At 44.3% G+C, this 27,059-nt stretch overlaps 1 protein-coding gene across 1 annotated transcript in view; it reads left to right on the forward strand.

Annotated features, from left to right (window-relative positions):
• The window catches only part of LOC130479319 (acyl-CoA (8-3)-desaturase-like), a 38,253-nt gene that overhangs the window by 9,689 nt on the left and 1,505 nt on the right, over positions 1-27,059 (forward strand). The window contains exons 4-11 of the mRNA XM_056851705.1: positions 7,547-7,648; positions 9,129-9,257; positions 12,851-12,908; positions 15,422-15,498; positions 19,099-19,196; positions 21,365-21,461; positions 22,245-22,324; positions 23,641-23,766. Of these exons, the coding sequence (XP_056707683.1) occupies positions 7,547-7,648; positions 9,129-9,257; positions 12,851-12,908; positions 15,422-15,498; positions 19,099-19,196; positions 21,365-21,461; positions 22,245-22,324; positions 23,641-23,766 (767 nt within the window). The remainder of the gene's footprint in view (positions 1-7,546; positions 7,649-9,128; positions 9,258-12,850; positions 12,909-15,421; positions 15,499-19,098; positions 19,197-21,364; positions 21,462-22,244; positions 22,325-23,640; positions 23,767-27,059) is intronic.

Genomic DNA, 27,059 nt, shown 5'->3' on the forward strand with positions numbered 1-27,059 from the left:
CAAGCATTTTGTATACAAAACAGATGCTCTGTCCACCCTGACCTCCATTTCAACTGTTACTAGTGTTGGCAAGACTTCTTACCACAACTTAGGGCCTATGACCTTTATGGTCTGGAAACCACTGCAGGGTGACTCTTCCAACATCCACTTTGGAAGAAGCCCTCTCTCTGTGTGTCTCTCTGTCTCTCTCACACAGGCATACACTTTCCCTTTTCTCCACCCCCACCCACCATTTCCCTCTCCTTCTCCAGCTCTTGTTCTTTCCAGGTTTTTCTTCCCCTCCTCCCATTTTCTACACTGTCTGTCTGCCTGCCTTCCTAGCTTTTCCTTTGCTTTGCCCCAGTCATCCTGCCATGTTCCTGTCCCAGCTGCTGCTGCTTTAACTGCATAAGCTGAGGCTCTGGTACCTTAACTGCTAGGCACCCCTACAGTGGATTCTGTGATCTTCTGATATTTCATAGGTTCTCAGTCAGCATTCTCTGTTTTGGGGAAATTTTAACTCCTCACTCCTTTTTAAAAAACTGTTTGTATTTTTCTGCAAGCCTTGCCTATAGAAACATGCCCGTTGTCTGACATGGACTTTTTATGTGCATTTATTGATCCACATTTCGTGCCCAGGTTCAGAATTAGATATTAGAGATGTTTCGTTACTATTAGAGAACTCTCAAATCCAGCAGGTTCAGTAGGCAAGTGCACAGTGTTTGCCTGCTGTGTCTGCCTGGGGGCCAAGCCTTGGATTTCCCTGCTTCACCATAGTCAGTGTTGAGCATCTGCCAAATGGTGACAGGTAAGGCATGGCAGGTGGCACTTAGGGGTGGCAATGGTGGTGGCTGTTTTCTGCAGGAGAGTAGGTGCAGTGTTGGTGGTGAGACTCCAGGGAAAGGTGCAAGGGAAAGGGAGCAGGCGCAACAAACAGAGTTGAGCCTCTCATGGACAAAAGAACAACCTGTTGAGCAGATGACTCCCTGATTATAACCAGTGGGCAAGGTGTGAGCTGTAATGGTGCATGCCCAAATGGGGAAGTAGATAGTGGGGAGAGAGGGAATGTTCCTTGGAGACTGTCAAAGCTTTTAAGCTGGTACATGTATTGCAGCAGAAGTTCTCTGAGCCAGAACCCATTTCGTCAGGTACATAAAATGTTAATGTCTATGGTTGAAAGGCATATGAGGCAGCAGTTCTGCTGAAGCTGATCAGGTCTGGTCTGCATCATACTGAGTGTCTTGCTTAAGATACCTGATGTTCCACAGCGGAAGAAAAGCAGGCAAGATAAATGCAATAAATGAAATTGTACTGTAGGGTTTCCAGATCCATCTATATGATGTGTCACATATATGCACAGCATGTTTGAAAAAAAGAATTCAAACATAGGAGTAAATCATCTCATCAGGGTATATATGGACCATTTCCGATTTCTAATGAACTGACAAAACAATTTGAATAAAGTACAGAAATCTCTAAAACAGAGACAGAACATTTATGTTAGATAACTAGCTAGGCAGTTGCCAGATGACTGAAAGTATCAATCAGTCAATCAATAATTTATTTGCAGTCATAGACCATCAAATAAGACAAATTTGCATAGTTAAATAGCATAGGATAAAAACAAATACAAAATAGGTTTGCTATTAAAATGGTTAAATGGAAATGGCAAGATTATCAAAGTGCATAACTAATTAATATCCGAGCAAATACTAAATGTGGGTAAAATTGGAATGCTTGATAATATCCTAAAATTACAGAGGCTAAAACTAGAAGGAAAAATAAATAAACAAACATGTATTCAAACTGCAGGATTAAATAGTATTCATTCTCTATTTCCTTAGCTATTGTAGGTTCTTAAGCACACTCTGCCTGATTTTAATTGCTAGCCAAGCAAACCTGGCCATGCTTGCAGATAGGTTAGCCATAGTATCCGATAGGAGGAGCTCTAAACGTCGCTTTCTTAAAGGTCTGGGGCAGTCCACTAATAATGGGATCAATGAGCCTGTACGAATGTGATCATAAAGATTACACTCAAATAGCACGTGTTCAGTGGTTTCAAGCGCACCCTGTTTACAATATGCATTTATGTACTTCTAATGGTCGTTTATTATATAACCCATCAAAAATATGGAAGGCAGGTTATTATTTCCCGAAGAAGTATCAAAGCTCTGCGATATTCAGAGTTAGTAATATTAAACTGATAGTATCAAATCTGCATATAAATTCCAGTTCATCAGCTTCATGCTGTGCAACCGTTTTGCATTTCTTAATGCAACTTTCAAGTTTAACGGGCTGATTCCAATCAGTTATGCAGTTTGCAATCACCATTACTCATTCACACACTTTTAATGGAGAAACCTGACAACATTATTTGCAGCAAGCTCCATTCCAACGTTCTGGTGTCATCTTTGAGCCTAACTAGATGCTACAATCTGCACAAGTTCACCACGGGAACTTGCAACTGTTAGTTCCTGGTGGCAACTTGAGTGTAAATGTGCAGCAGGGCAGAATTTGGATTAGGACCACTGCACAGCAGGCGGAATTCCTGCCTTCTCCCCCGTGCTGTTTTTGGTGGCTGAAACAGCCCAGGGACCTCAGGGAAGAGCGTTAGTTGCTCCGTCGGGAGCCAGTACCTGCACTGGCTGCTCACATGTGCTCACAAAGTAAGGCTTCCTTGCTGTTTTCCCACTCTCAATTACTAGGCTTACCAGGTCCCCCTTCTTCGGCAGGCAGTTTTTGGAGTGGGGGGGGGGGGTCGCGCGCATTTGGAAGTGCTGCATCACTTCCGGTTTACACCTGGAAGTGCTGCATCGCAAGGGGCCTTTACCACTCAAACTGGGAGTTTGAATGGTAAAAGGCCCGTTGTGATGCAGCACTTCTGGGTGTAAAACACATCACAAGGGGCTGTTTACCACTCAGGCACCTTATTCTTCTCCCTCCAGGACAAATAGCAATGGCAGTTGGCTATTTTGATACAGACTTTCTGTGAAGAACAAGGTGTATCATACCACCAGCTCCTGGCTCCTCTAGTGCCCTGCAGCTAGGCTCACTTCTGTGGCTAAATGGGTGACACAGTGGCAGGTTCTGTGCATCCTCTGTACTGTTTATGGTTGGTTATAGTCTAAAAGTCAAAGCAACAATGAACAGATAGCAGATTCAGATCTACTAGAGCTGTTGTCCTCATCAAGACACCTGTTTGATGAGGCAGATTGTACCAGAGCCAAGCAGTAGCAGGAATCCCAAGGCCATTTTTGATGTAATTGCGACAGTAAACAGTAGGACTGACTCACTGTGATCCACATTCATATCTTTTTATTATTTTATTTTTGAATGCACAGTTGACAGTGATTATTATTACCATTTATAGCCATGCAGTCTGAAAATTATTATGCTTACAAGCAGGGGACCTGCAAGGACTTTGGGGGTATCTCATATCCCCCTCTTGAACTATTTTTTTGTTCCCCTTTCTTGAAAGCACCCATAGCCTCTCTCCTTATTTTGCTTCCTTCTCTCCTTCCTGCCCAACAGACAACCAATGTTTATCTGCCCCCCTATCTCCAGCTTTCCCTACCCTGGAAGCCTCAGCTTAGGTAAACTATGGCCCTGTTTGTGAAAGACCCCTTGTCCCACAAGAGAGCTTCAGGTGAAGGTCAGGAGCAAAATGCACAATACTGGGGAGTGAATCCTCACTGCCTAGGGTAATGAGCCACCGCAGCAAAGCTAACCATCAGCTGAGAAACAGAGGGACCAAGTCTCTAGCCCTACCGGGTGTTAATCAAGAAGTCATCCCTGCAAGGTAGGGCACTTGCAAGCTGAGTTCCACAAACAATTACATGGTAAGAACAGAAGAAGAGCCCTGCTGGATCAGACCAGTGGTCCATCTAGTCCAGCATCCTATCTCACACAGTGGCCAACCAATTCCTCTGGAAGGCCAACAATAGGACACAGAGGCTGAGGCCTTCCCCTGATGCTGCCTCCTGGCACTGGGATTCAGAGGTTGACTCTTCAGCCTTTCCTCATAGGGAAGGGGCTCCAACCCTCTAATCATCTTGGTTGCCCTCTTCTGTACTTTTTCCAGCTCTAAGATGCCATTTTTTAGATAGGTTGACCAGGACATTATCATAATGGCCATTTAGAGTTGTGAGTACTGACCATTTATTCCTACTCTTAGCTTGCTGTCATTTAACCAATTTTAAATCATCAAGCGAAGCCGTTCTCTTATCCCATGATGGCTAAGATTACTGAGGAGTCTTTGGTGAAGTACCTTGTCAAAAGCCTTTTGACAGTCCAAGTATATAGTGTCTACTGGGTCACCACTATCTACATGTTTGTTCACTTTCTCAAAGAACTCCAAAAAGTTGGTGAGGCAGGACTTCTGTTTGCAGAACCCATGCTGATTTTCTTTCAGCAGGTTTTGTTCCTCTGTGTGCCTAACAATTCTATCTTTGATTACAGCTTATACTAATTTTCCTGGGACAGACGTCAGGCTGACCGGCCTGTAATTTCCTGGTTCCCCTCTGGACCCCTATTTAAAAATTAGTGTAACATTTGTTAGCCTTCTGGTACTGTGGCTGAGTCTAGTGATAGGTTATGTATACGGGTTAGTAGATCAACTATCTCACATTTGAGTTCCCTAAGAACTCTCGGGTGTATGCCATCCTGGAGACTTATCAGTTTTTAGTTTCCCCAAAAGATCTAGAAGTTCATCTCTTGTCACCTCAATTTGATGCGGTTCTTCAGACTCCATTCTTAAAAATAGTGGCTGTGCCATGGGTACATACATGCCTCACACATTCCACAGTGAACACAGAGGGGGAAAATTCATTGAGTTTCTCTGCCATCTCCCCATCTTCCTTTAGCAATTTCTTTATTCCTTGGTCATTCAAAGACCCAACTGCTTCTATGGCTGGTTTCCTGCTCCAGATATATTTAAAGAAATGTTTATTGTTTGTCTTGATGCTTTTAGCAACCAACTTCTCAAATTCTCTTTTTGCATGCCTAATTCTCTCTCTCTCTCTCTCTCTCTCTCTCTCTCTCTCTCTCTCTCTCTCTCTCTCCCTATCTACCTACCTACCTACCTACCTACCTACCTACCTACCTATCTTTGCCAGAGCCTATCGTCCCTTCTGTTCATTGGGGGCAGACCTTCCCCCTTTTAAAGGAAGCCTCTTTACTCTTTATAGCTTCCTTGACTTGAGCTGTTGGTAGCTGTAGCCAAAATAGGCTAAGGTACTGTTTAGATTGAATCCCCAAAACCCAAATAACATCACAGGAGTATAATTACTAAGGTTTATTAGAAGAAATGTGCAAAAGTATACAAATATACCAGCAGCGCAAAGCAGGGAATAAAATAATAAAACCAAGTAACTATCCTATAATACTTATTCAGGCTTTAGGCCTCTGACCCAGATGTTATCTCATCAGGTTGAAGGTACAAAGTCCAGATAGAAATCCCAAGTCCAAAATTCAAGAAGCAGGTATTCCAGATGCCAAGGACCAACCTATAGTCAAAAGGATGGGAGGAAGGAAAGAAGGTCCAAAGGATCAATTAGAATCAATGGTCTTGCTTTATGCAGGACGTGCCACAGCTGGCCTATTTGGCCAATCAGGTGTGTTGCTAAGACCACATACCTTGGCAGCTGGCATGTACTCACAATATAGCAATTCACTCATGCCCAGGGTTCCTTGCACTAATAAGATGAAACGAGAATGCAAAATTCTCTCTGGGTCTCTGGTCTTGAAGCTCCCAGGCCTATGATCTCACTTGCACCTATGCCTGACTCCATCTTATCCCTTATCTCTCTTGAAACAGCATGTCATTGTGATATTAATTTCCCAGAGAGGAGCCTTCAGTAACTTGACTAGGGCCAAAAGCATGGACCAAAATGTGAAAGGTTACGAAATGACAAGACAAGGCCATTTTCTTGACACAGTTGTCTGGGGCTGGCTGCTGGGCCAGGTTGCCTTGCATGTTGGGGAACTCACAAAGACTTGTGGGGGTCATCTCACTTCCCCCTTGCCTGCACAGTTTCCTTTTTCCCTTCTGGCACCCCCACCCAATATCCTTTCCCTTTCCCTGCCTTAACCTCTTTGGGTTTCCCAGACCCTACTTTGAAGCTCTAACCCCTGTATCACACTAGCTTTCATAGGATAGCTGCTATTGAACAGTAATAAACAGCCAAGCCTAGGTGATTCATTCAAGTTGGATGGTATGAAGTAACCCACTGGCCCCTCTGAATCATCCCTCAAAGGCCAAAACAACCCTGGAAAATGGTCTTGTTCCCTCTGCCTTTTACCGAGGAAAACCAAGCCTGGAATGGTTTGGCTGCTTAACACTGGCCACTGAGGGCTTCCATTTCTGAAAGCTACAGGTGGACCTTTTATCATTTTAGGAATTTAAAAACCCTGACAAGGTTTATTTTAAAGTTTCAGATTTTTCTGCAAGCCTGGGGTGTTTTTCAGGTTTGTAGAAGGATCTGTCTTGTCCATTCATGGTGCCAATTATCAGATTATGTATCCTCAGATTTGGCCATCTTTGCTAATAGTATATAGATGATGGTAATGCTTAGAATGATGCACCTCCCAGATTATTATTAAGCGCTTTCTGGGAAGCCTTAACTAGTAGAAAGTTGATTTGACAGTTGTGTGTCCTGATGCGTTGTGATACACAGATGTGAAATTAGCTCCCAGGCTACATTGCTTGCGGTCTTTCAGATATCCCTGTTGTGAATATTCAGCTATATTAACTTTGAAGGATTACTTGGGACTCTTGTGCTGCTGCTAAGGTAGCTGTTTTATTTCTTGTATAGTTCTATTTTTATCCACTGGGTATTCCTATATAGAGAAGAGGCCTATAATTACAGAGGCAGGGTTTGGGGAGAGGAAGGACTTCAGCAAGGTATAATGCCATAGAACCTGTCATTCAATTTTCTCTTGGGGAACTGAGGACCCACCTAGGGAGAAGGAATAGGGTGGTATACTGTATACAGTCCTCTCACATCCAGTTTAGAGGTGGCCCTTTCTTCTTTGGTGTCCTTCCTTCCGGTTTGCTGCAATTAGCTGGCTGCATGTGAGGAGAGGGAGGCTAAGGGAGGAACATCTAAGGATCTTCCAGGCTTATAAGCACCAAGCCATGGTTTGTCATTACTTTTGAACAGGGTTTAGGCCAGGGTCTTGATGTTTGAAAGCAAGATCTTGTCACTAAAAATAAAGATGGCACTGAAGAACACTGAAGTGCAGCTAAGAACAGAAGAAATTTATTAAAAAGAGGGCGGCTACCCCCAGCTATAAAAAGAGGCAGTTTTCATGGAGAGTGAAATGAAATCACAGGCGCAACAGCAGTTTCAACACCACCCAAAGTGTATAGTTCTGCTTATTCTTTTTTTCTATTAGGCAGTCCTGCTTTGATGCATGAGTAACCATGTATATTGCCCAACATCAATGTTGGTGCAGTTGGTGGGAGTACAGTGATGCATACATGTATATGATTAGGAGTAGTTAGAACAGTAGAACAAGTTACTGGGAGTCAGATTTGGCTTTATGAGCAATCTGTTTTACTTTTCAGGTCCAGTATGGGTGGTTCCAACATGATCTGGGGCATATCTCAGTCTTCAAGGGCACCAAACACAACCGATGGTTTCACATGTTTGTGATGGGTATCTTCCAGGCAAGTACCTAGTGATGCATTTATTTAAATATTTTTATTTAAATCTTTCTCTATGTAAATTCAAGTCTGTCTGTCTGTCTGTCTGTCTGTCTGTCTGTCTTCCACAGGGACTCAAGGCTTTCTCACAAGGACTCAAGGATTACACACAGTGCTCCAGCACAATCACAAAAAAAGGGATTTAGATGTCTATAACCATCAGAAAGAACTGAAGCATAGCATAAGTATTCACCTGACACATTAAGTGGTACAGAAACAAATTACATAATTACTCGAAGTGGTCATACAATACAATATGAACATAAACAAAAATATCCAACCAAGCTGACCACGTGCGTGTTTGTTAAGTGCCGTCAAGTCGCTTCCGACTCATGGCAACCCTATTAATCAATGTCCTCCGAAACGTCCTGTCTTTAACAGCCTTGCTCAGGTCTTGCAAACTGAGGGCTGTGGCTTCCTTTATTGAGTCCATCCATCTCTTGTTGGGTCTTCCTCTTTTCCTGCTGGCTTCAACTTTTCCTAGCATGATTGTATTTTCCAGTTACTCTTGTCTTCTCATAATGTGATCAAAGAACAATAGCCTCAGTTTAGTCATTTTAGCTTCTAGGGTCAGTTCAGGCTTGATTTGATCTAGAACCCATTCTGTCTTGAATGACTCTGCTAGGATTTTAGTCTCTTGACAGAGTCTAGACCCTTTACCGCATTGCTCCCAGCTTCGCTTCGCTGACACATACAAACGCCCTCACAACATTAAGGTGTGCACCAAAAAAGGGAAGCTGACCATAGTCAAACTCAAAACAGGCAGTGAGACACAAGGACATCCTAGGGTGGTCCTGGTTCTGGCAGCACAGCTCACATAGGGTCTCAGGATGCAAGCAAAAGGCCACGGGCCAAAATAGAGGCCTTTAGCTCATACCAAAGTCTCACCCCCATTTGTTACCATTGCAACCTTAATATTTGTGTGTATACCAGATGCATACACAGACTGCAAGACTACTTGGAGGGGAAGTTGCCTCTATTTGTGTATTTTTTGCACAAACAGAAGTTCTCTCAAATATGCAGAATGCTTCCCGTTCTCTGTGGCTGGCCCCATTGCATGGATTTTTCTATCTCCATGGGGGAAAGGATTTAAGAACATAAGAAAAGCTCTGCTGGATCAGACCAGTTGCCTGTCTAGTCCAGCATACTGTTCACATTGTGGCCAACCAGTTGCCATGGATATATTAGATGTATAGATGGGTTGTGTCCTATACGTTGAGTGGGAAGCAACCTTCCAGTGCCAGAAGCTTTCCTCTAGAAGAACAGCCCATTTCACCATGGGAAGGCTCCTTGGGATGATGGAAGGGTCCACATTTAGCTAAGTAAAGTCTCAGAATACAGTTCAATGGCTGTACCTTGCATGCACCAAGAGATCAAAGATGAAGAGTCTGATCATTTTTGGTACCATTCTGGTTGGAAGGTTTCATTACTGCGTTTTCAACAGGGTGGACCAGCTAGCTGGTGGAACCACATGCACAACCAGCACCATGCGAAACCCAACTGCTACCGCAAGGACCCAGATCTCAATATGCACCCCATCCTGTTCAGCCTGGGGAAGACACTGTCTCGAGAGGTGAGCATATATATGGGGTTATTGTATAATTACAATTATAGCCAGTTGTTTCAAGGCACAGAATGACAGTGGAGAGAAACAAAGGTTCATAACTGATAAAATTCAAAAGGAAGATTTCCCCCGTTCTTCTCCTGTGTTTGCTCCTGTCTAATTCACCACCTCATCCTTTGCAGCAAGAAAAAGAATTAGAAAGAAGTGGGGGGCTCATCTTTCTCTTTCATTTATGCCACTGGCCTGGCACTGGTGGGATAGTTGCAGGGCCAGTTCCAGGTTTTCATGGGCCCTGGGTAGCAGGTATAGCTGGGCCCCTTCCCCCTTTGGTATAGCCCCTTTCTTCTAACTACACCCCATCCATTTGGCCTCTCTCTTTGGCTCTTCTTCATTCACATCATTTTCCATTTCAATTTGCTTACTCCAGTAAGGAGAAACCATACAATTTTTTTGCTCAGGATGAGGAGCAGACAAGAAGCCCCCCCACAGACACACATGCTTCATTCCCAGCTGCCATCTCTCCCCACCCTATAGACCGCTGATTATCTCCCCCAGCCTCTCTCTTTTAGAAACAACTCTTCAACCTCCCCAGCACAAACATCTAGACCTGAGGTTTGACTCCGACTAGGGCTATGCGTATTGGGTTTACCACCCAAAAAAGGCATTTCGGCTTTTGTTGGGTTTATTTGGGCCGAATATTGAAATAGAGAATAAAGCCTAAACCAGATGGCCAATTGCCGAATTAGCCAAATAGATGTTCGGCTTATTTGGCCTTCTTTTTTCCCAAGGCTTTTCTCTATGGAAATTTATTTTTGAGGAGCTCTGGGGCGAGGGCATGTTTAGAGGTTTAGTTTTCTAATTTTTAGGGTAGCTGCAAGGGACTCTCCTTGCATGAACCCTGAAGTTTGGTAAAGTTTGGGTCAGGGGGTCCGATTTTATGGGTCCCTGAAGAGGTCGCCTCCTCCATAGATAAGCATTGTGAACTTCACAATGCTTTTCTATGAAGAAGGGGGTGACCACTTCGGGGCCCCATAAATCAGACCCTCTGTCCCAAACTTTACCAAACTTCAGGGTTTGTGCAAACAGAGTCCCTTGCAGCTACCCTGAAAAATTGGAAACTCTACCTCTAAAAATGCCCCCACAGAAGCTTCGGAAAAAAAAAACTCCCATGGGCTAAAATGAACCCATTTTTTCCCCGAGAAAACCTTAAAAAAGCCGGAATAACCATTTACTGGTATGGGTATTTGGCTTATTTCAGGTGTCCCCCCCCCCCAAAAAAAAAATCGGGTTCAATAAACCCGAACCCGAAATTTACTGATTAAAGTTTTGGAGTAGGACTTGGGAGACCCAGCTTCAAATCTCCCTTTTGCTTATTTATTGGCTTTTTTAAAAAAAATTATATCCCACCTTGATCAGGACTCACAATGACTGTTCACATTGTTCCCCCCTCCTCCACTTAATCCTCACAACAACAACCTTGTGAGGGTAGGTGAGGCTGAGAGAATGTGACAGGCCCAAGGTCACCTGGCAGGCTTCCCTGGTTGAGCAAGGAAAGCGAACCAGGGCCCTCCTCTCTTAGAGGATGTACTAAAACAAATGACAGGACTGTCCATTGGGAACAATGGGAGATGCTGGCATGCCCATTGGATTTAATGGGAGCCAGGAATGCCAGTTGACTTGGGTCTGCCCATTGAAATCTGTTGTAGCACACATAAGTTTCAATGAAAATGTGGAATAGATTTTGAATGAAAGTTTCTGGGCCTGGAATGACAGCCCCCAGAGTGGAATCCCTAGCAATAGAATCAGTGCTCAGGGACTAGATTGACAGCCCTTTGAGTGGAATGACAGTCCCAACTCCCTAGGAATAGAACCATGGGCCTGGACTAACAGACCCTAGAGTGGGATGACAATCCCTGGGAGTAGCAGAGGTGCTCTGGGACTGGAAAGACGGGCCCCACAGTGGAGTGATGGTTGCTGGACCTGGAAAGACAGGTCCCAGGACATTTCTGCTACTCCCAGGGGCTATCTTCCTACTCTGAGAAGTGGCATTCCAGCCTGGAACACTTCTGCTACTCTCAGGGTGTCATTCCACTCAAAAGGCCATCCAGTCCCAGACCACACCTGCTACTACCAGAGGCCGTCATTCCACTCTGAAACCGGTCGTCCCAGGCCCAGAACACTTTTGCTACTCCAAGGGGCCATTATTCCACTCTAGAACCTGTCAGTCCAGTCCCAGAGCGCTGATTCTATTCCTAGCGACAGTTATTCCACTCTGTGGGCCATCATTGCAATATGAGCCCTGATTCTATTCCTAGGGACTACCATTCCATTCTAGGGGCTGCCACTCCAGGCTCAGAGCACTCAGGCTACTCCCAGGGGCTGAGAGTCATCATTCCCTGAGAGTCATCCCAGTCCCAGAGTATCAATTCTATTCCTAGGCACTGTCTTTCCACTCTGGGGGTCATCATTCTAGATGCAGAACACTTCTGCTAATTCCAGAAGCCGTGTGTGCGTGTGTGTGGGGGGGCACGCACACCTTATCTGAGGCTAGGGTTGCCAACCTCCAGGTAGTAGCTGGAGATCTCCTGCTATTAGAACAGATCTCCAGCCGATAGAGATCAGTTCACCTGGAGAAAATGGCCGCTTTGGCAATTGGACTCTATGGCATTGAAGTCCCTCCCCAAACTCCGCCCTCCTCAGGCTCCACCCCAAAAATCTCCCATCGGTGGCGAAGAGGGACATGGCAACCCTATCCGAGGTTGTTTTGGCACTTGAAAGGAGCTTCATGCCTTGATAGGGTTGCCAACCTCCAGGTGGTGGCTAGAGATCTCCCGCTATTACAACTGATCTCCAGGTGACAGAGATCAGTTCCCCTGGAGAAAATGGCTGCTTTGGCAATTGGACTCTATGGCATTGAAGTCCCTCCCCTCTCCAAACCCCACCCTCCTCAAACTCCACCTCCAAAATCTCCAGATATTTCCCAACCAGGAGCTGGCAACCCTGTGCCTTGAGCTCATGCCGGATCGGGGTCTTGCATCATTTTAAAATCACTGTGAAATGGCCATGGCAAACTTGTGGTTACCACGAGTTTGCCATAAGGTTAGCTGGATTCTCAGAAGCATCTCTCCCCCCTCCCCCATTAGCCCTGAATTGCAGAAGAAGCTGCAGCCTGCCTCTTGCCAGAGAGGAGTTGCTGGCTGCTCCTGCATCACCTGCACCTGACTACCAGGGGAAGGGAGGAAGAAGACTGGGCCCATTCTTCCACTTTCCTCTGCTCCTATGAGTGGGCCCATAGGAAGTCCTTGGGCCCCAGCAAATGACCAAGTTTGCCATCTTTTCTTGCTGGCTCTGGCTAGTTGGATCCCTCGTCCAAGTATGCTGGGTTAAGGGTTGTTCATACTACAGGACTATGTGTCTGGAAGGATTAAAAAAAAACCAGAGGTACAGATCAAGGTAAATTCAGACATAGGGCACTTTCACACAGGAATGAATGAGAGGGAAGAATCTATAGGTATGAATGCATTTAAGGGCAATGTGAGAAATATATTAGGTCCTGCCTCTACTGCTAAGCTTGCTGATTGTGGTGCTGTCTCTGTTTATAGCTTGGGAAAATGAAGAAGAAATCTATGCCTTATAACCACCAGCACAAGTACTTCAGCCGTGAGTGTCTTTACTACCTTCCACAACCCAATGTACTGCAAATAATGCATCTGTCTCCACATCCCCCTTAGGGCATGCCTTTATGGTTTTATACACATAAAAGTGAGGATGTGCAACAAAATGTTGCTGGCTGCAAAGGAGACAACAGTCTCAGCCCTGCAGCAGAAAGAACTGCCTCTCTCCCCCTCCCCTTTCAGAAATCATCAGGGCTATGCTAGCATGCCCTGACCTGGATAACCCAAGCTATCTTGATCACATCAGATTTCACAAGCAAGCAGGGTTAGCTCTGGTTAGTATTTGAATGGGCAACCTCCAAGGAACACCAGGGTTGTGACACAGAGGCAGGCGATGGCAAACCACCTGCAAACGTCTCTTGCCTTGAAAACCCTACAGGGTTGCCATAAGTCAGCTGTGACTTGATGACGCAAAAATATATATGCTAGCATGCCAGCTAGGACAGTCGCTGCAGGGCAGCTCTCATAGAATTTAGGATACCTAGAAATGACGGGGGGACTGCCCTACCCTTTTTCAAGCACCCTTGAGCCTCTGACCGCATGCCAGTTACAAAAATCCCTGGCAGGTGTCTTCTTGCTGCCTGAAGAATGGCTGGAACCGGGAGACTGTGTCAGCCATTCCTGGAACTATGAGAGCACATCTGCTAGGACTACCCCAGGAGGCATGCTCTCTGACCTGATAATGGGGGGAGGTGAAAGGGTATCTGAGAGGACCCACAGGGGAGAGGAAATCTCTTTTTCTCACCCCTGCTGGTCCCTGCTGCTGTCTTTCTTGTATCCTCCATCCCCTCCCTGAACCTCATTGTTGGGGCCAGCAGAGTTCCCAAAGGTGGCTTGGAGCAAATATCCCATCCTACTCTGACTCCCACTTTCCCCCTACTTCTCCCATCATGTCCCCAGTTCTGCATCTTATTCTTCCTTCCCATCTCTCTTGCTGGACACCTCTTCCTCTTCTTTTCTCCCCTCACCACCTAATTTCTAGGGTGGCCAGGTTGGTGCTTTTGGCGGGCAATTTCCTGCCAATCCACCCAGCTGCTCCAGAGTAGCGATTGTGAGTGTGTGCAGCCGCGGTGACATCGCTTCCTGCTTTACTTCTGGAAGGTGCATTGGCGTGGCTGCTTTAGCACTCAAACCCTTAAAATTTGGGGGGTTGAGTGTTAAATCGGCCACAGTGATGCGGCGCTTCCAAAAGTAAAACCGGGAGTGACGTCATCGTGTGCGCGCGGCCATGCATGCACGCAGCTGCCCCCGCCCCACCCTCTAAAACCTCCCTCCGATCAAGAGGGGGGACCTGGCAACCTTTCTCTTCCCCCCTCAATTGCCACTTTCTCTGGTTCTCCATCTCCCTCTGTTTCTCCAGCGTGGTGTAGTGGTTAAGAGCAGTGGTTTGGGGCAGTGGACTGTTCTGGAGAACCGGGTTTGATTCCCCACTCCTCCACATGAGCAGCGGAGGCTAATCTGGTGAACTGGATTGGTTTCCCCACTCCTACACACGAAGCCAGCTGGGTGACCTTGGGCTAGTCACAGCTCTCTTAGAGCTTTCTCAGCCCCACCTACCTCACAGGGTGTCTGTTGTGGGGAAGGGAAGGTGATTGTAAGCCGGTTTGAGTCTCCCTTAAGTGGTAGAGAAGGTCAGCATATAAAAACCAACCCTCCTCCTCCTCCTCTTCCTCGCCATTGCTCCAAGCCTCTCACCACACTGTTGACCAGTGGGGTTATGTATAGTGCATCGAATGTGACTCTTGCATCACCTAGCTAGTGGCAGAGGCTTGGAGCTGGAACAATGCAGGTCCCACTTTAAAGCCTTCCACCATTCTGTTGACCTCTGTATTCTTCACAGCTTTGGAAGTTTGAGTAGCAGTTTCTCTGCTTTCACAGAAATCACCTCTCAATTTTTTGGTTTTTTAAAAAACCACCCACAGTTGCCTTCACTGCTGATTCCGTTGCATCTATCCACACAAAATATATGAGGAATGGCAGGCTGTACCAAGCGGGCATGCCCTACGTGTGGAGAAAAGCTATTGCCAATGCATGAACCACCACCCCCACCTTCACATCTCCCATCATTATTCCTTTTCTACCGAACATGGTCTGTGGGAAGCTTCTTTGAAAATGTTCCCTTAAATTTATGGGAAATTCCTGCTCGTTCTTGGACAATGGGGTTCAGAATTAAGACTATATGTTGAATACAGGATAGTCTTTCAAAGATCTGACAGAAATATGATAGATTTATCATTACCTACTCTATACATATTCATTATTCTCTGTTCCTCTCTGTTCAAAGAGGTTTTGTAGCTTCCTGAAGCACTACTAAAAAACCTTCAAATGTGTTTGAACAGAGGTCATTTTGCCACAGGAAATAATATGGATGCAGGCAAAAATAGATTTATCACGCTATCCTGAAAACTCTGGTAATGCTTATTCATGGCAGAGGGGAGATTTAAGCCAAGGACTATTTGATTTGTAATGTAATGGCAACATTCTTGTTTCTTCCTCTAGTGGTTGCCCCAGGTGCACTTGTCCCTTTCTTTCAATGTATTTCACTCTACTTCATATACTCGAGGAAAAGGTGGTTGGTATGTATTCCTAGTTACTATTACTGTGATCCTTGCATACAGTGTGCACAGAAAATCATATTAACAATGTTCACTTCACACAACTATTTTCTCTTAAGCTGAGTATCCTATATGCTTGAATTGCTGATTTGTGTGCAATTGAAAATTAGCATTTTTTCAGCTGTATTTGCATTAGGGTTGCCAACCTCCAGGTGGTGGCTGGAGATCTCCTGCTATTACAATTGATCTCCAGATGACAGAGATCAGTTCCCCTGGAGAAAAATGTCTTCTTTGGCAATTGGACCCTATGGCATTGAAGTCCCTCCCCTCTCCAAACCCCACCCTCCTCCGGCTCCACTCTTGAAATCTCCAGGTATTTCCCAACCATGAGCTGGCAACCCTGACTTGCATCTTCACAGTTGATGGTCTACATCATGACAATGGAAGTTGGTCAGCTGCCACTATTAATACATTCTCAGATCATATTGGATTGTAGTTTTCTTAGCCTTCTGATGCAGTTAGGGAAGCCTGGTAACTATAGCTAGTAAGACGTTGTGTGGGAAGAGTAATTTATAGGGAAAACAGATCCCAGTCAGGCCTTTGTTTGGCAGCTTCCAACACGGCGACCATACTAAATTATAACAGATCAGAATCGATCTCATTCTACATTTATACTATTAAAATTCAATATCAATATCAAAAACCTTTATTGACATAAAAAAGAGCATGTTAAGATAGTACAATACTTATCAAGTTCAATTTAATACAATAGTTGAGTTCCACTATAAACACCAAAGAACACAAGCAATTGGCATAACTATTACTTGTCAATACTAAAATCAATAGCTAAAATTTTAGCCAAATATTCAGCAACTGCTTCTGTAGAGTTGGGGGACTTATCCGCTAGTAAAAGTTGGGTAGTCCTATTCGCTGGACCAGGGAGATTCATGATGATTGGATCTATAAAACGATTTATTAAACTGGAGAAAAATGGGCAAAGCAGTAAAATGTGAGTTATGGAATCGGGTTCGAGGTGGCAGAATTTACATAGACTGTTTCTAAATGGGATATTATGGAATCTAGTAAAATTAATCCGAATTTAAAACTCATCTCTATAGTGATATGGCACCCCTAATGTTGTGGCTGGATAAAAAACTTCAAGGAGATGAGAGTGGGAGACGCAATGAATAAAGGGAGACACTATATTTCTCAACTGGGTCCAACAAGGAAAGGAAAAAGGGAGGGGAAGAAGGGAGAAGAAGAAAGGGAAAAGAGAGGAGAAACAAGGGGGGGAGGAAGAAGGGATAAAGGGGGAAAGGGGAAGGGAATCCTAGCCCCAATCCCCTGCTAGTGGCTGGGGAGAACCTGGCAACCCTCGTGTACAGTAACACTGAAAAGCAAGTTCTGTGCTAGGTATTAGTAGGAAAGCAACTGAAAACAGAGCAGCTGGTCTTATAATGCATTTGTATAGATCTATGATGCAGCTTCATTTGAAATACTGTGGATAGTTCTGGTTGCCCTATCTTGAAAAGGATACTGTAGTTCTGGAACAGCTGCAGAAAAGGGCACTAAAGTGATCAAGAAAGGCTAAGGAGTTTGGTGCTTTTCTACTTTTAGAGTAAATTCAGTTGAAGAGGGGTCATGACAGAGGCTATACGTGGGATTGAAAAAGGGAAGAGACAGAGCGTTTTCTTCCTCTCCTATAGTACTGAAACGTGAGGGTAAGCAGTGAAACTGATGAGCCATATTTTCAGGACAAACAAAAGTGAATATACTGTCACAGAATGCAGTGGTGCCCACTAGTTTAATTGGCTTTATAGTGGGATTAGACAGGGAATACAGAACCATTAGTGGCTATTACTGTCAATGATGACAATGGACTCTCGACGTCCAGAGGAAGAAATCTCTTGAATACAAGTGCTGCCAGGGGTGGGGTGGGGGTGGGGGGAGACAACCAACAAGGACTTTAAATCCTGTGACCTGTCTGCAGTCCTTCTCAGGGTTTTGGATTGGCCACTGTGTGAAACATGATGTTGGAGTAGATGGAACATGGTTCTGTCCCAGCGTGACTGCTTTTATGTTTGTAAATGCATATGACCAGTATTACCTAGTTATTCCACATAATGACTGTAGCTCAACTTTATTTATTTATATTTACTCCTCCCTCTGGGAGGGGCTGTGGTTCAGTGGTAGAGCCTCTGCTTGGCATGCAGAAGGTCCCTGGTTCAATCCCCGGCATCTCCAGTTAAAGGGACTAGGCAGGTAGGTGAGGTGAAAGACCCCAGCCTGAGACCCTGGAGAGCCGCTGCCGGTCTGCGTAGACAAGACTGACTTTGATGGACCAAGGGTCTGTTTCAGTATAAGGCAGCTTCATGTGTTCATGTATACCCGTCCATGGTGGTCAAAATAAGTGGCTACAGTGAGAGGGCAGTATTGGCAAGCATCACATCTTCCCTCTTCCAGGAGTGGAAGTGCCTCCCACAAGCTGAAAGGAAGCTTATGATCTGAGCCACTGTCTCTGATTGGAATATGGTGGGGGGCAGACGGGAATCCCTTGGAGGCCAAGTTTGGCCTCAGGGCCACCATTTGCATGTTCCTCCTTTTTGGGTGAAAATAAAGAGGCATTCTTTTGAGCTAAGTATCCTGTGTTGAAGATGGAGGTATTCTATTGGCCTTTGCCTTGGTCAGCCTTTGGGGGTGCCCTGGAGACAGCTCTCAGTCCCTAGAATCATAGAGTCATAGAGTTTTTTGTAACTTTCAGGCCTGTTGCTAATATAGCGAGGTGTAGTGGTTACGAGTGGTGGTTAAGAGCAGTGGACTCTAATCTGGAGAACCGGGTTGGTTTCCCCAGTCCTACACATGAAGCCAACTGGGTGACCTTGGGCTAGTTACAGTTCGCTCCAAACTCTTTCAGCCCCACCTACCTCACAAGGTTCTGTTGTGGGGAGGGAAAGGGAAGGCGATTGTAAGCCAGTTTGATTCTTCCTTAAGTGTTCTTCTTTTTCGTCTTCAATTGAAGAGCTGTCGGTGAAGTCATACATGTGGCATGTATTAAATCTGAACTGGATCAGCCCACTTCTTGAGCAGAGTGGTCGATTCCAGACATGTCCTAAAAGGAAAGACCCAGGTGAACAGCCAGTTCTAACTGAATGTTTTCCATTTTATTCTTGCATGGAAATCATTCTGTAAGAACAGCATGCTAGAACAGGTTCTCTGCAATTTTCAGTGGCATAAATAATAAATAGACAATTTGATGTGGGTTGCTAAGGGATTAGGTTAAAGATAAATCCAGACTAGAATTACAAATTATGTCATGTTCAGACCTGAAGGTTTTATTCAACACACTTGTATCCTCCAAGGAGCTCAGGCTGGTGTACATGGGGTTGATTATCACAACAGGCCTGAGAGGCAACATTAAACTATGACAAAGTAACTGGCCTGAGGTCACACAGTGAGCTTCATGCTGGGGTGGTTTTATGCTGTACAAATCCAACTGTCTAATTATTTAACAAGCAACTCTCATACAGGTTTATAAAATGCCTTCTGGCACATAAAGGATAAGTTGTAGTGGCTTAAGAGAATTCCCTTTTTAATTAATTTTTTTAATGTACCATCTGGCAGGAGTTCTTTTTCGTATTGATCTTCCATATCCGCATCTTTCTCATGTATATTCCTTTAATGGGATTTAGGAGCTTCATGGCACTCTACTGGACGGCCAGGTAATAAAACTACTTCTTGGCTACTGCTTTTTAGAGTGTACAGATTTATAGATTACAAAAAGGCACATTTCAGAAAGTTGTCCACATTAATATGGTGTAGCAAAATCAACAGTCCTGTGGAACATTAAAGATGAGCACATTTATTATGTTTTGAGCTTTTGTGTAAGTTGTGTGCAAGGTCAGAAGAGAGACTCAAATGCATGTGCAGATCAGGTACTCCTGGAATGTAGGAGAGCTCATGGAGGACGGATGCTCACAACTTCTCTGGTCATGATGTCTGGCCTTTTTTCTTTCATGCTCTAATTTGACTGTATTCATAGCAAACAGCTTATCTTAATCAGGGGGGTTAAGCAAAGTCTGCAGCTATATATACTCTGCTGCTCAAGCATGCTTGGGAATTATTATTAGAATATGATTTTATTTTGCTGAATCTGACCAGGGTCCATCTAATCCAGCATTGTGCGTGTGTATGTGTGTGCAAACAGCAGCCTTTGAGCACCCACAAGCAGGACCACAAAGATGATTGCCAATCCTTTATGCTTTCCCCTTTTCAATTGGGATTTTGAGATGTACTGCTTCAATGTAGGTTTGTCCAAAATGTTTTGATTTTGTTTTCATTCCATTTTCAAAACTGTTGTGCTTCACTTGTTACTAATCTTAATTATTTTCATTATTTAACTTTTGTTTTTATTGGTTCCAATGGGAACACATGTTTCTGGTTGTATCTTTTTTCCATCACCAAACATTATTCCTCCCTACCCTAGAGACACTCCCTGCCACATTTCAAGCAGATTAGAGAAAGGGTCTAACTTTTATAGGCAATTAAAAGTCTTACTTCCAGAGCAGGCAGGGGTGCACATTTGGTATCCCAGAAAGCAAGCAGCTTTGCAGAACAGGCACAGGGAGGCATTTGGTTGGTACCCAAAGAAAGGTAGGCAAAGTTTTACAGAAGGCACATGGGAGTCATTTGGCTCCTCAAAAAGGCCGACAGCATTACACAGTGGTCAGTGAGTTGCTTTTTGCATTCATAAGAAGCTAGACAGAGTTATAGAGGGGTCCAGAAGTAGATGCTTTGGTCACAACTCCAGGAAGTCAGGCAACAACACAACAGAGTGGACATAACTGGCAGTTGACTTCCCAAGAAGAAAGACCCCCCCCCCTGCTTTGAATGAGGCTCCTATCCCAGAGGCAGGCACAACTCTTTGTCTGTTTTTTCACTGTGCACACAAGACTCACAACATTTAGGGGAAATTACTTGAATAAGAATATGTACATCACAAATAAGACGCACAGAGACAGACAAACTCAGAGTATGTGCACACTGACTTCAATCAGCAGTATACACTTCATTCAGTAGTATACACAGAGAAACTTGGTAGTTGTGTGTGCTGAATGACATGCAAGACCCCCAAATAGCCCAAAGACCTACTGCCATGAAAGGGAGAGACTTAGTGGCAAACTGCACAGATCACCATTCAGCATAAACTTGGTTCAGACAGGGCAGAAAAAGGTAGCTGTCCAGATGCAGAGCTACTATATTCTTGCTTCCAGAGCATCCGTTTCCCTCTAATATTATATACCCCCTCAAAAAAAAAAACCTGGCACTGGGGTGTGCTAACTGGGCATACACCCCCATGTTAGATGGCTGCTGTGAAGAGTGAAATCCTGCACAGCAGTGATTAACTATAAAGGAGGAGCAAGAGGAAGGGGAAAGGGATGCTGGTGCCCCCTCCCCTCTTGGTGCTGTGAGGGTGCTGTGTTCTTAGTAGCAAATTGGTGCTGTGCACTCAGCCCATTACAGTACCGATAAAATAGGTACAAGCAAAAAGGGGAAAGGAAGAATTATGTTATCGAGCAACCAATTATTACATGGGCCAGCAACAACAAGGTGATTTAAATGTTTGATGGCCATGTTATAACACTGTGTCTGAGGTTTATCAATGCATTTGAGGGTCCATAGGATTGAATGCTCCCTCATACAAGCCACAACAACAACAGCCTGGAAGCTCCAGTCTTGCCTTCGCTGTTACATGATAGTTTTCTGAATATAGGCCATATTTTAATATGGGGAAGCATTCGATCACATGTACCCTCCCCATCAGTCTGAGGTAGCATAGCCCTGGCAAATATTTACCACTTCACTGACAGTAAGACTTTTGTCTCCACAGGTTCCTGCAAGCTTGTTGGTTCATCTGGGTCGCACAAATGAACCACATCCCAATGCACATTGATTATGACAAGAATTTGGACTGGGTCTCTTCTCAGGTACTGTCTGTGTAATATCAAGCTGTGAATGGGTACCCCCCTCTCCAAACACACATTTTGACAATTTGAAGATGGATTCACAAGTAATTTTTTTTTGTACTGGACTACACATACCTGGATATATGTGGATCCTGACATGTTATCTAGAGTGTTTATGATTAGATTATAATTCTGCCTTAATAACTGCCTCCAGGCACCTGTTCACAGTTTCCACAGCCTCCCTGGGATCTGCTGGAAATGCAAGATAGACCTGAGTGTCATCTGTGTATTGATGGCAACTTAGCCCAAATTGCTAGACGACCTCACCCAGTGACTGCACATAGATGGGAGTAGGGTTGCCAGGCCCATGCCCATGAATCACAGGAGCTTTTGGGTGGCAGATGCCTGGAAGGGGGAAATGTTGCAGACGCCTTTTGGGTGATTACCCAGAAGTGACATCACAGCCCCCCCTCATGTGTGTGTGTAAGTGCCGTCAACAGCCCCCCCAAAGAGGGGTAATTCTTAGAACATCACAGATGCGGTGACTTCACTTCCAGGCAATCACCCAGAAGTGACGTCACAACACATGTAACGTTGTTTCCCATCAATTTCCCCCTGCTGTTCAGTTGATCAAGTGCAGGCGATTGAGGGCTGGGGTGGGAGTTTGCCTGTTGGAGGCAGGCAAATGGTAAGCCTAGATGGCAGAAAATAGATGGAAGGAGGAAGGGCAGAGCCTGGGTAAGAATAAATAAGGCCATGCTTACTACAGCTGCATATGTCTTTTTTTCTGGGTCTCTTCCTTAGCTGGCAGCAACATGTAATGTGGAACAGTCTTGGTTCAACGACTGGTATACTGGACACTTGAATTTCCAGATTGAACACCAGTGAGTATGGTATAGGAATGAAAGTGGGTGCACTCTGAGAATATTCTTGGCAGAGACCTTAATCAAAATAGTGGAACTGGTTATTACGGGTCTAAGAGAGCCAACGTGGTGTAGTGGTTAAGAACGGTGGATTGGAGCGGTGGAGTCTGATCTGGAGAATCGGGTTTGATTCCCCACTCCTCCACATGAGCGGGGGAGGCTAATATGGTGAACTGGATTTATTTCCCCACTCCTACACACAAAGCCAACTGGGTGACCTTGGGCAAGTCATTCCCTCTCAGCCTCACCTACCTCACAGGGTGTTTGTTGTGGGGAAGGTGATTGTAAGCCCGTTTGATTCTCCCTTAAGTGGCAGAGAAAGTTGGCATATAAAAACCAACTCTTCTTCTTCTAACTACAAATTGTGGACGATGTTGTGGCATGTGTGTCTCCTTGCAGGTGACAGCAAATGGTAAATGGGAGTGCAACAACAGCCTGCTCAATGACATTACATCATTAGTTTCTTTTGCTACACATTGTTTGAGAGATGTGTTGAGGAGGGGGAAAGAATGTGAGCAGCAGGTACAATTTAGGCCCTTCATATTTAGACTCATTGAATCATAGAGTTGGAAGGGGCCAAATAGGCCATCTAGTCCAACCCCCTGTTCAATACGGGAGCAGCTTTTGTTTTGTAGAATTCCATTGTAAGGCAAGTGTATTCAGGCAATAGAGTTGCACTGTTGTAAATGATTCCCAAAGTTACTTGGATAACGAACGAACATATAAACAAACAAACAAACAAACAAACAAACAAAGACCAGTAATAAGAGTGGAGAGACTAGGAAGACGTACTGTGAGGGTTCCTTCTCCTCTGAGGTAAGAAGGGCATCTTGCCTGCCTGGAGAAAAGGAGATTAAAAAAAAAGGAAGTGGAAGCAAGACACTCAACACTTTCTAGACAATCAAGCAGCACATTAATTGTCAGCAGGAATAGAACTCTGAGTGTGGTGAAAAATAGAGGAAAAGAGGACTTCATTCCGTACTCCTTCCTCTTCCGTACTACTCTTAATCTCTTGTGACATGTTCTTTCACTATTTGCACTACATTGTTCTCGCTGTTAATGTCTCTCACATTACTAGTTGTTACCTATATCTTATCCACAGTCTTAAGTTTAGCTTACATTTTTAGTATTTAGCTTACATTTTTAGTATTTTTGTAATCTGAATTGTTCTATTTTCTGTAAGCTGTTTTGAGACTTGTTAGGGCAAAAGTGGGTTATTTTTTTTATCAGCCAACTAATAAATACAGTAACTGCCTCTTCCTCTTTTGTTCCCACAGTCTCTTTCCCATGATGCCCCGACACAACTACTGGAAGGTGGCCCCCCTGGTGAAATCCCTCTGTGCCAAGCATGGTGTTGACTACCAATGCAAGCCACTCCTCACTGCTTTTGCAGACATTTTACAGTAAGTACCATTGGCGGTAAAATGTCAACTACATATGATGCTTTGTGAACAGAGCTCTCACTCTTTTTTAAAGAATCATGTGCTCAGGGCAGAGCCATAACTCGCTGATTTTGTGCCCGAGACAAGAATATAAAATTGAGCCCCCCATACTTTCATAGTAGTTATTTTGGTAAAAATAACACATGATTTGTAGAGAAAAAGAAATGCTGGGTGTTCTGTACATGGAATCCCCAGTGTTGTGTCTGTTTTAGCCCTTATGAGTTAGGCAGCTTTTGTTGTATAAGCTCATTTTAGCCTCCACTTGGGTCTGACTGATGAGAGAAGAAGGAAGCAGCAGCTGAATATAGGCAGAACATTGAACGAAAACAGAGGATGAGGTTGTGGATGCAGTGATGTCATTTCTGGTCTTTGGGACTGTGACTCTACAAATTTCCAAAATCTCTGGTATTTACCATAGGGATTTGGAGAAATTTTTAGAATATCAGTGACATGATGGAAGAATTTCTAGAGCATCACTCCCAGTGTCACTCCCCTCCCTATGCTCTGACCCCAAAAAGATCCCAGGGGTTGCCAGCCTGTGCTGAAAATCAAGCCCAGTGTATTACTAGATTATTAAAATGGCAGTTTTACAATTATCCCTTTTTGTCTGGTAGTAAAGTCACATTCTCAAATGATAACAATCTTGCACAATCTTTTTTCATACTCTGTTTTTATTGAGACCACTGTCTACTTCCTTGCCTCTCCAGAGCAAAATCTGAGAGGCTCCCTGCCTCCTCCTTCTGTCTAAACATAAATATTTTCTAGATGTTCCGAAAGCTCTTTTCAAATATTCTGAGCGGGAGAAAGAATCTGTGGTGGTGCTGAGGGACCAGGGCTGCGGTGGCAGCTTTACCTCTGAGATGTTCATATTTATTGGAAGGTAGTGTTACATAATCCCCAGGTCCCTGAGGAGTGAGAGATCTCACGCTTATATTATTTTTATTTTGGTTCCTTTTGGATGAGAGCATGGAAGACTTAAAGTGTTTTTGCAGGGCCAGAGACACTCCTACAAGGCAACAGATTTTTCACCCCATATCACAACCTAGACTAAGAGAGGTTGAAGCAGCCCCAAGGCGCTTCAGTCAAAACACAGTAGTGCCTGCTGCTGTTAGGATCATGCAAAAAAAAAAATCGGTAAATTTTGGGATTGGGTTTATTGGGCCTGATTTTTTTGGTAAACCCAGAATAAGCCAAATACCCATACCAGTAAGTATGGGTATTCTGCTTACTCCGGGTTTACCAAAAAAATTCAGGCCCATTATAGTCTATAGGGATTTTTTCAAAGCTCCTGTGGGGGCATTTTGGGAGGTAGAGTCACAAAACTTTCAGTGTGGCTGCAAGGGACTCTCCTTAGATGGTCACCGAAGCTTGGTGAACTTTGGGACAGGGGGTCCAATTTTATGGGCCAGCAAAGGGGTCACACCCATCCTCCAAGCATTTATGAGCCAAGCTGTCAATTGGTTTTCAGGTTCAGAAGTTCAGCATTGCCGAGGACTGGTGGAAAGAACCTATTGGCAGGATGGCGCCTCAAAGTCTGGGGCTCCTTTCGTATCTGGGGCTCATAGCATGATGTCCATGCAAATTAGCTTACAAACTAAGGAAAAAGGCTTAAATGCAAGAAAAATAAGGCATGGAAAACGTTTCTTTTAGTGGCAAATGACATCCTGTGAACAGTCCTTTATTATAGTCATCAAAAATCTGATTTCAAGAGATGGTCACACTGCAGGGAAACGAAGCCTCTACTCGGGGTGACCTTCAGTTTGAGGGCAGGTTTTCGGGGGGGGGGGTGACATCGGAGCTAGCCGAAGTCTTGACCACAGGGGCTGTTCTGAAGGAGACTGCTCATACGCACGGGTGAGGAAGTCTCCTTCGGAAGCCAGGTGGTGCGAGCAGCTGTTGAAGCCAGTTCTTTTTAGTTGGAGGGTATATCCCTCTGGACGGGACTGGGTGAGCCCCATCTTTTAAATAACCGTTATGCTTGATTCAGATTAATCCGCTGAAACATGATGGTTGGTCAGACCAAGTTGGCTCCAATTACATGACCCCTACCTCAGAAGGGACCCAACTATGGGGCCCTAACAAAACCAGTCAAAATATAGAAAAATGGGAGAAAGCACAGACCGTGCATCTGGGTAAAGGTGAATAGCCGAACCCCAAAAAGACAAATAATTATTCGGCTTTTTCGGGAATCGCCTATTTGACTTTGGGCAGATTTCCAGGTTTTGGTATTTGGTCTACCCAAAACCTGAATATTGCCGAAACAGCTAATTTCAGGTTTATTTTCGGTTCAGGTATATTGATATGCCCAACCCTAGCTGCTATCATACTGCCCTTGTACAAATCTATGGCGAGACCACACATGGAATACTGTGTACAGTTCAGGTCACCACACCTTAAAAAGGGTATTGCAGAGCTTGAGAAGGTGCAGAAAAGAGCAACCAAAATGATCAGGGGGCTAGAGCAACTGCCCTATGAGGAGCGGTTAAAATGCTTAGGGCTGTTTAGTTTGGAAAGAAGGCGGTTAAGGGGAGACATAATAGAGATTTATAAAATTATGCATGGTAATGAGAGAGTGGACAGGGAGAAGCTTTTCTCCCTCTCTCATAATTCTAGAACATGGGATAATCTGCAGAAGCTGGAGGGTGAGAGATTCAAATCAGATAAAAGGAAGTATTTTTTTCACTTAATGCATAGTTAAATTGTGGAACTCCCTGCCCCAGGATGTGGTGATGGCTGCCAACTTGGAAGGCTTTAAGAGGGGAGTGGACATGTTCATGGAAAAGAGGGATATTCATGGCTACTAGTAAAAATGGATACTAGTCATGATGCATACCTGTTCTCTCCAGGATCAGAGAAGCATGCCTATTATATTAGGTGCTTTGAAACACAGGCTGCAGCATGGCTTTTCTTATGTTCTTATGTTCTGTCTGCTTTTCCCTTAGTCTGTTCCAGAATTTAAGCTGCTGTTTCTTCACATACAGACACACTCCTGTTCCATTCCTTTAGCTGAGAGTGCATGGTCACCCCTCCAATCCCTTATGGGATCTTGGCCAGGCCCATCTCCTCCAAAAATATATATTTTTATTATATGATATTAATAAAAACAAAACATAAAACAAATTACAGAAAGAACTGAGATTACTACAAATGCTATAGAAGGATTAATGCCAAGGTCTACTTTCGAAATAACATAAGAAACATAATAGGAAACATATTTCCTGGAAAAAGATAAAAAATTCAGTAGCAAGTACAAG

The sequence above is a fragment of the Euleptes europaea genome, chromosome 6 (assembly GCF_029931775.1).
Source record: "Euleptes europaea isolate rEulEur1 chromosome 6, rEulEur1.hap1, whole genome shotgun sequence".
Lineage (NCBI taxonomy): Eukaryota > Metazoa > Chordata > Lepidosauria > Squamata > Sphaerodactylidae > Euleptes > Euleptes europaea.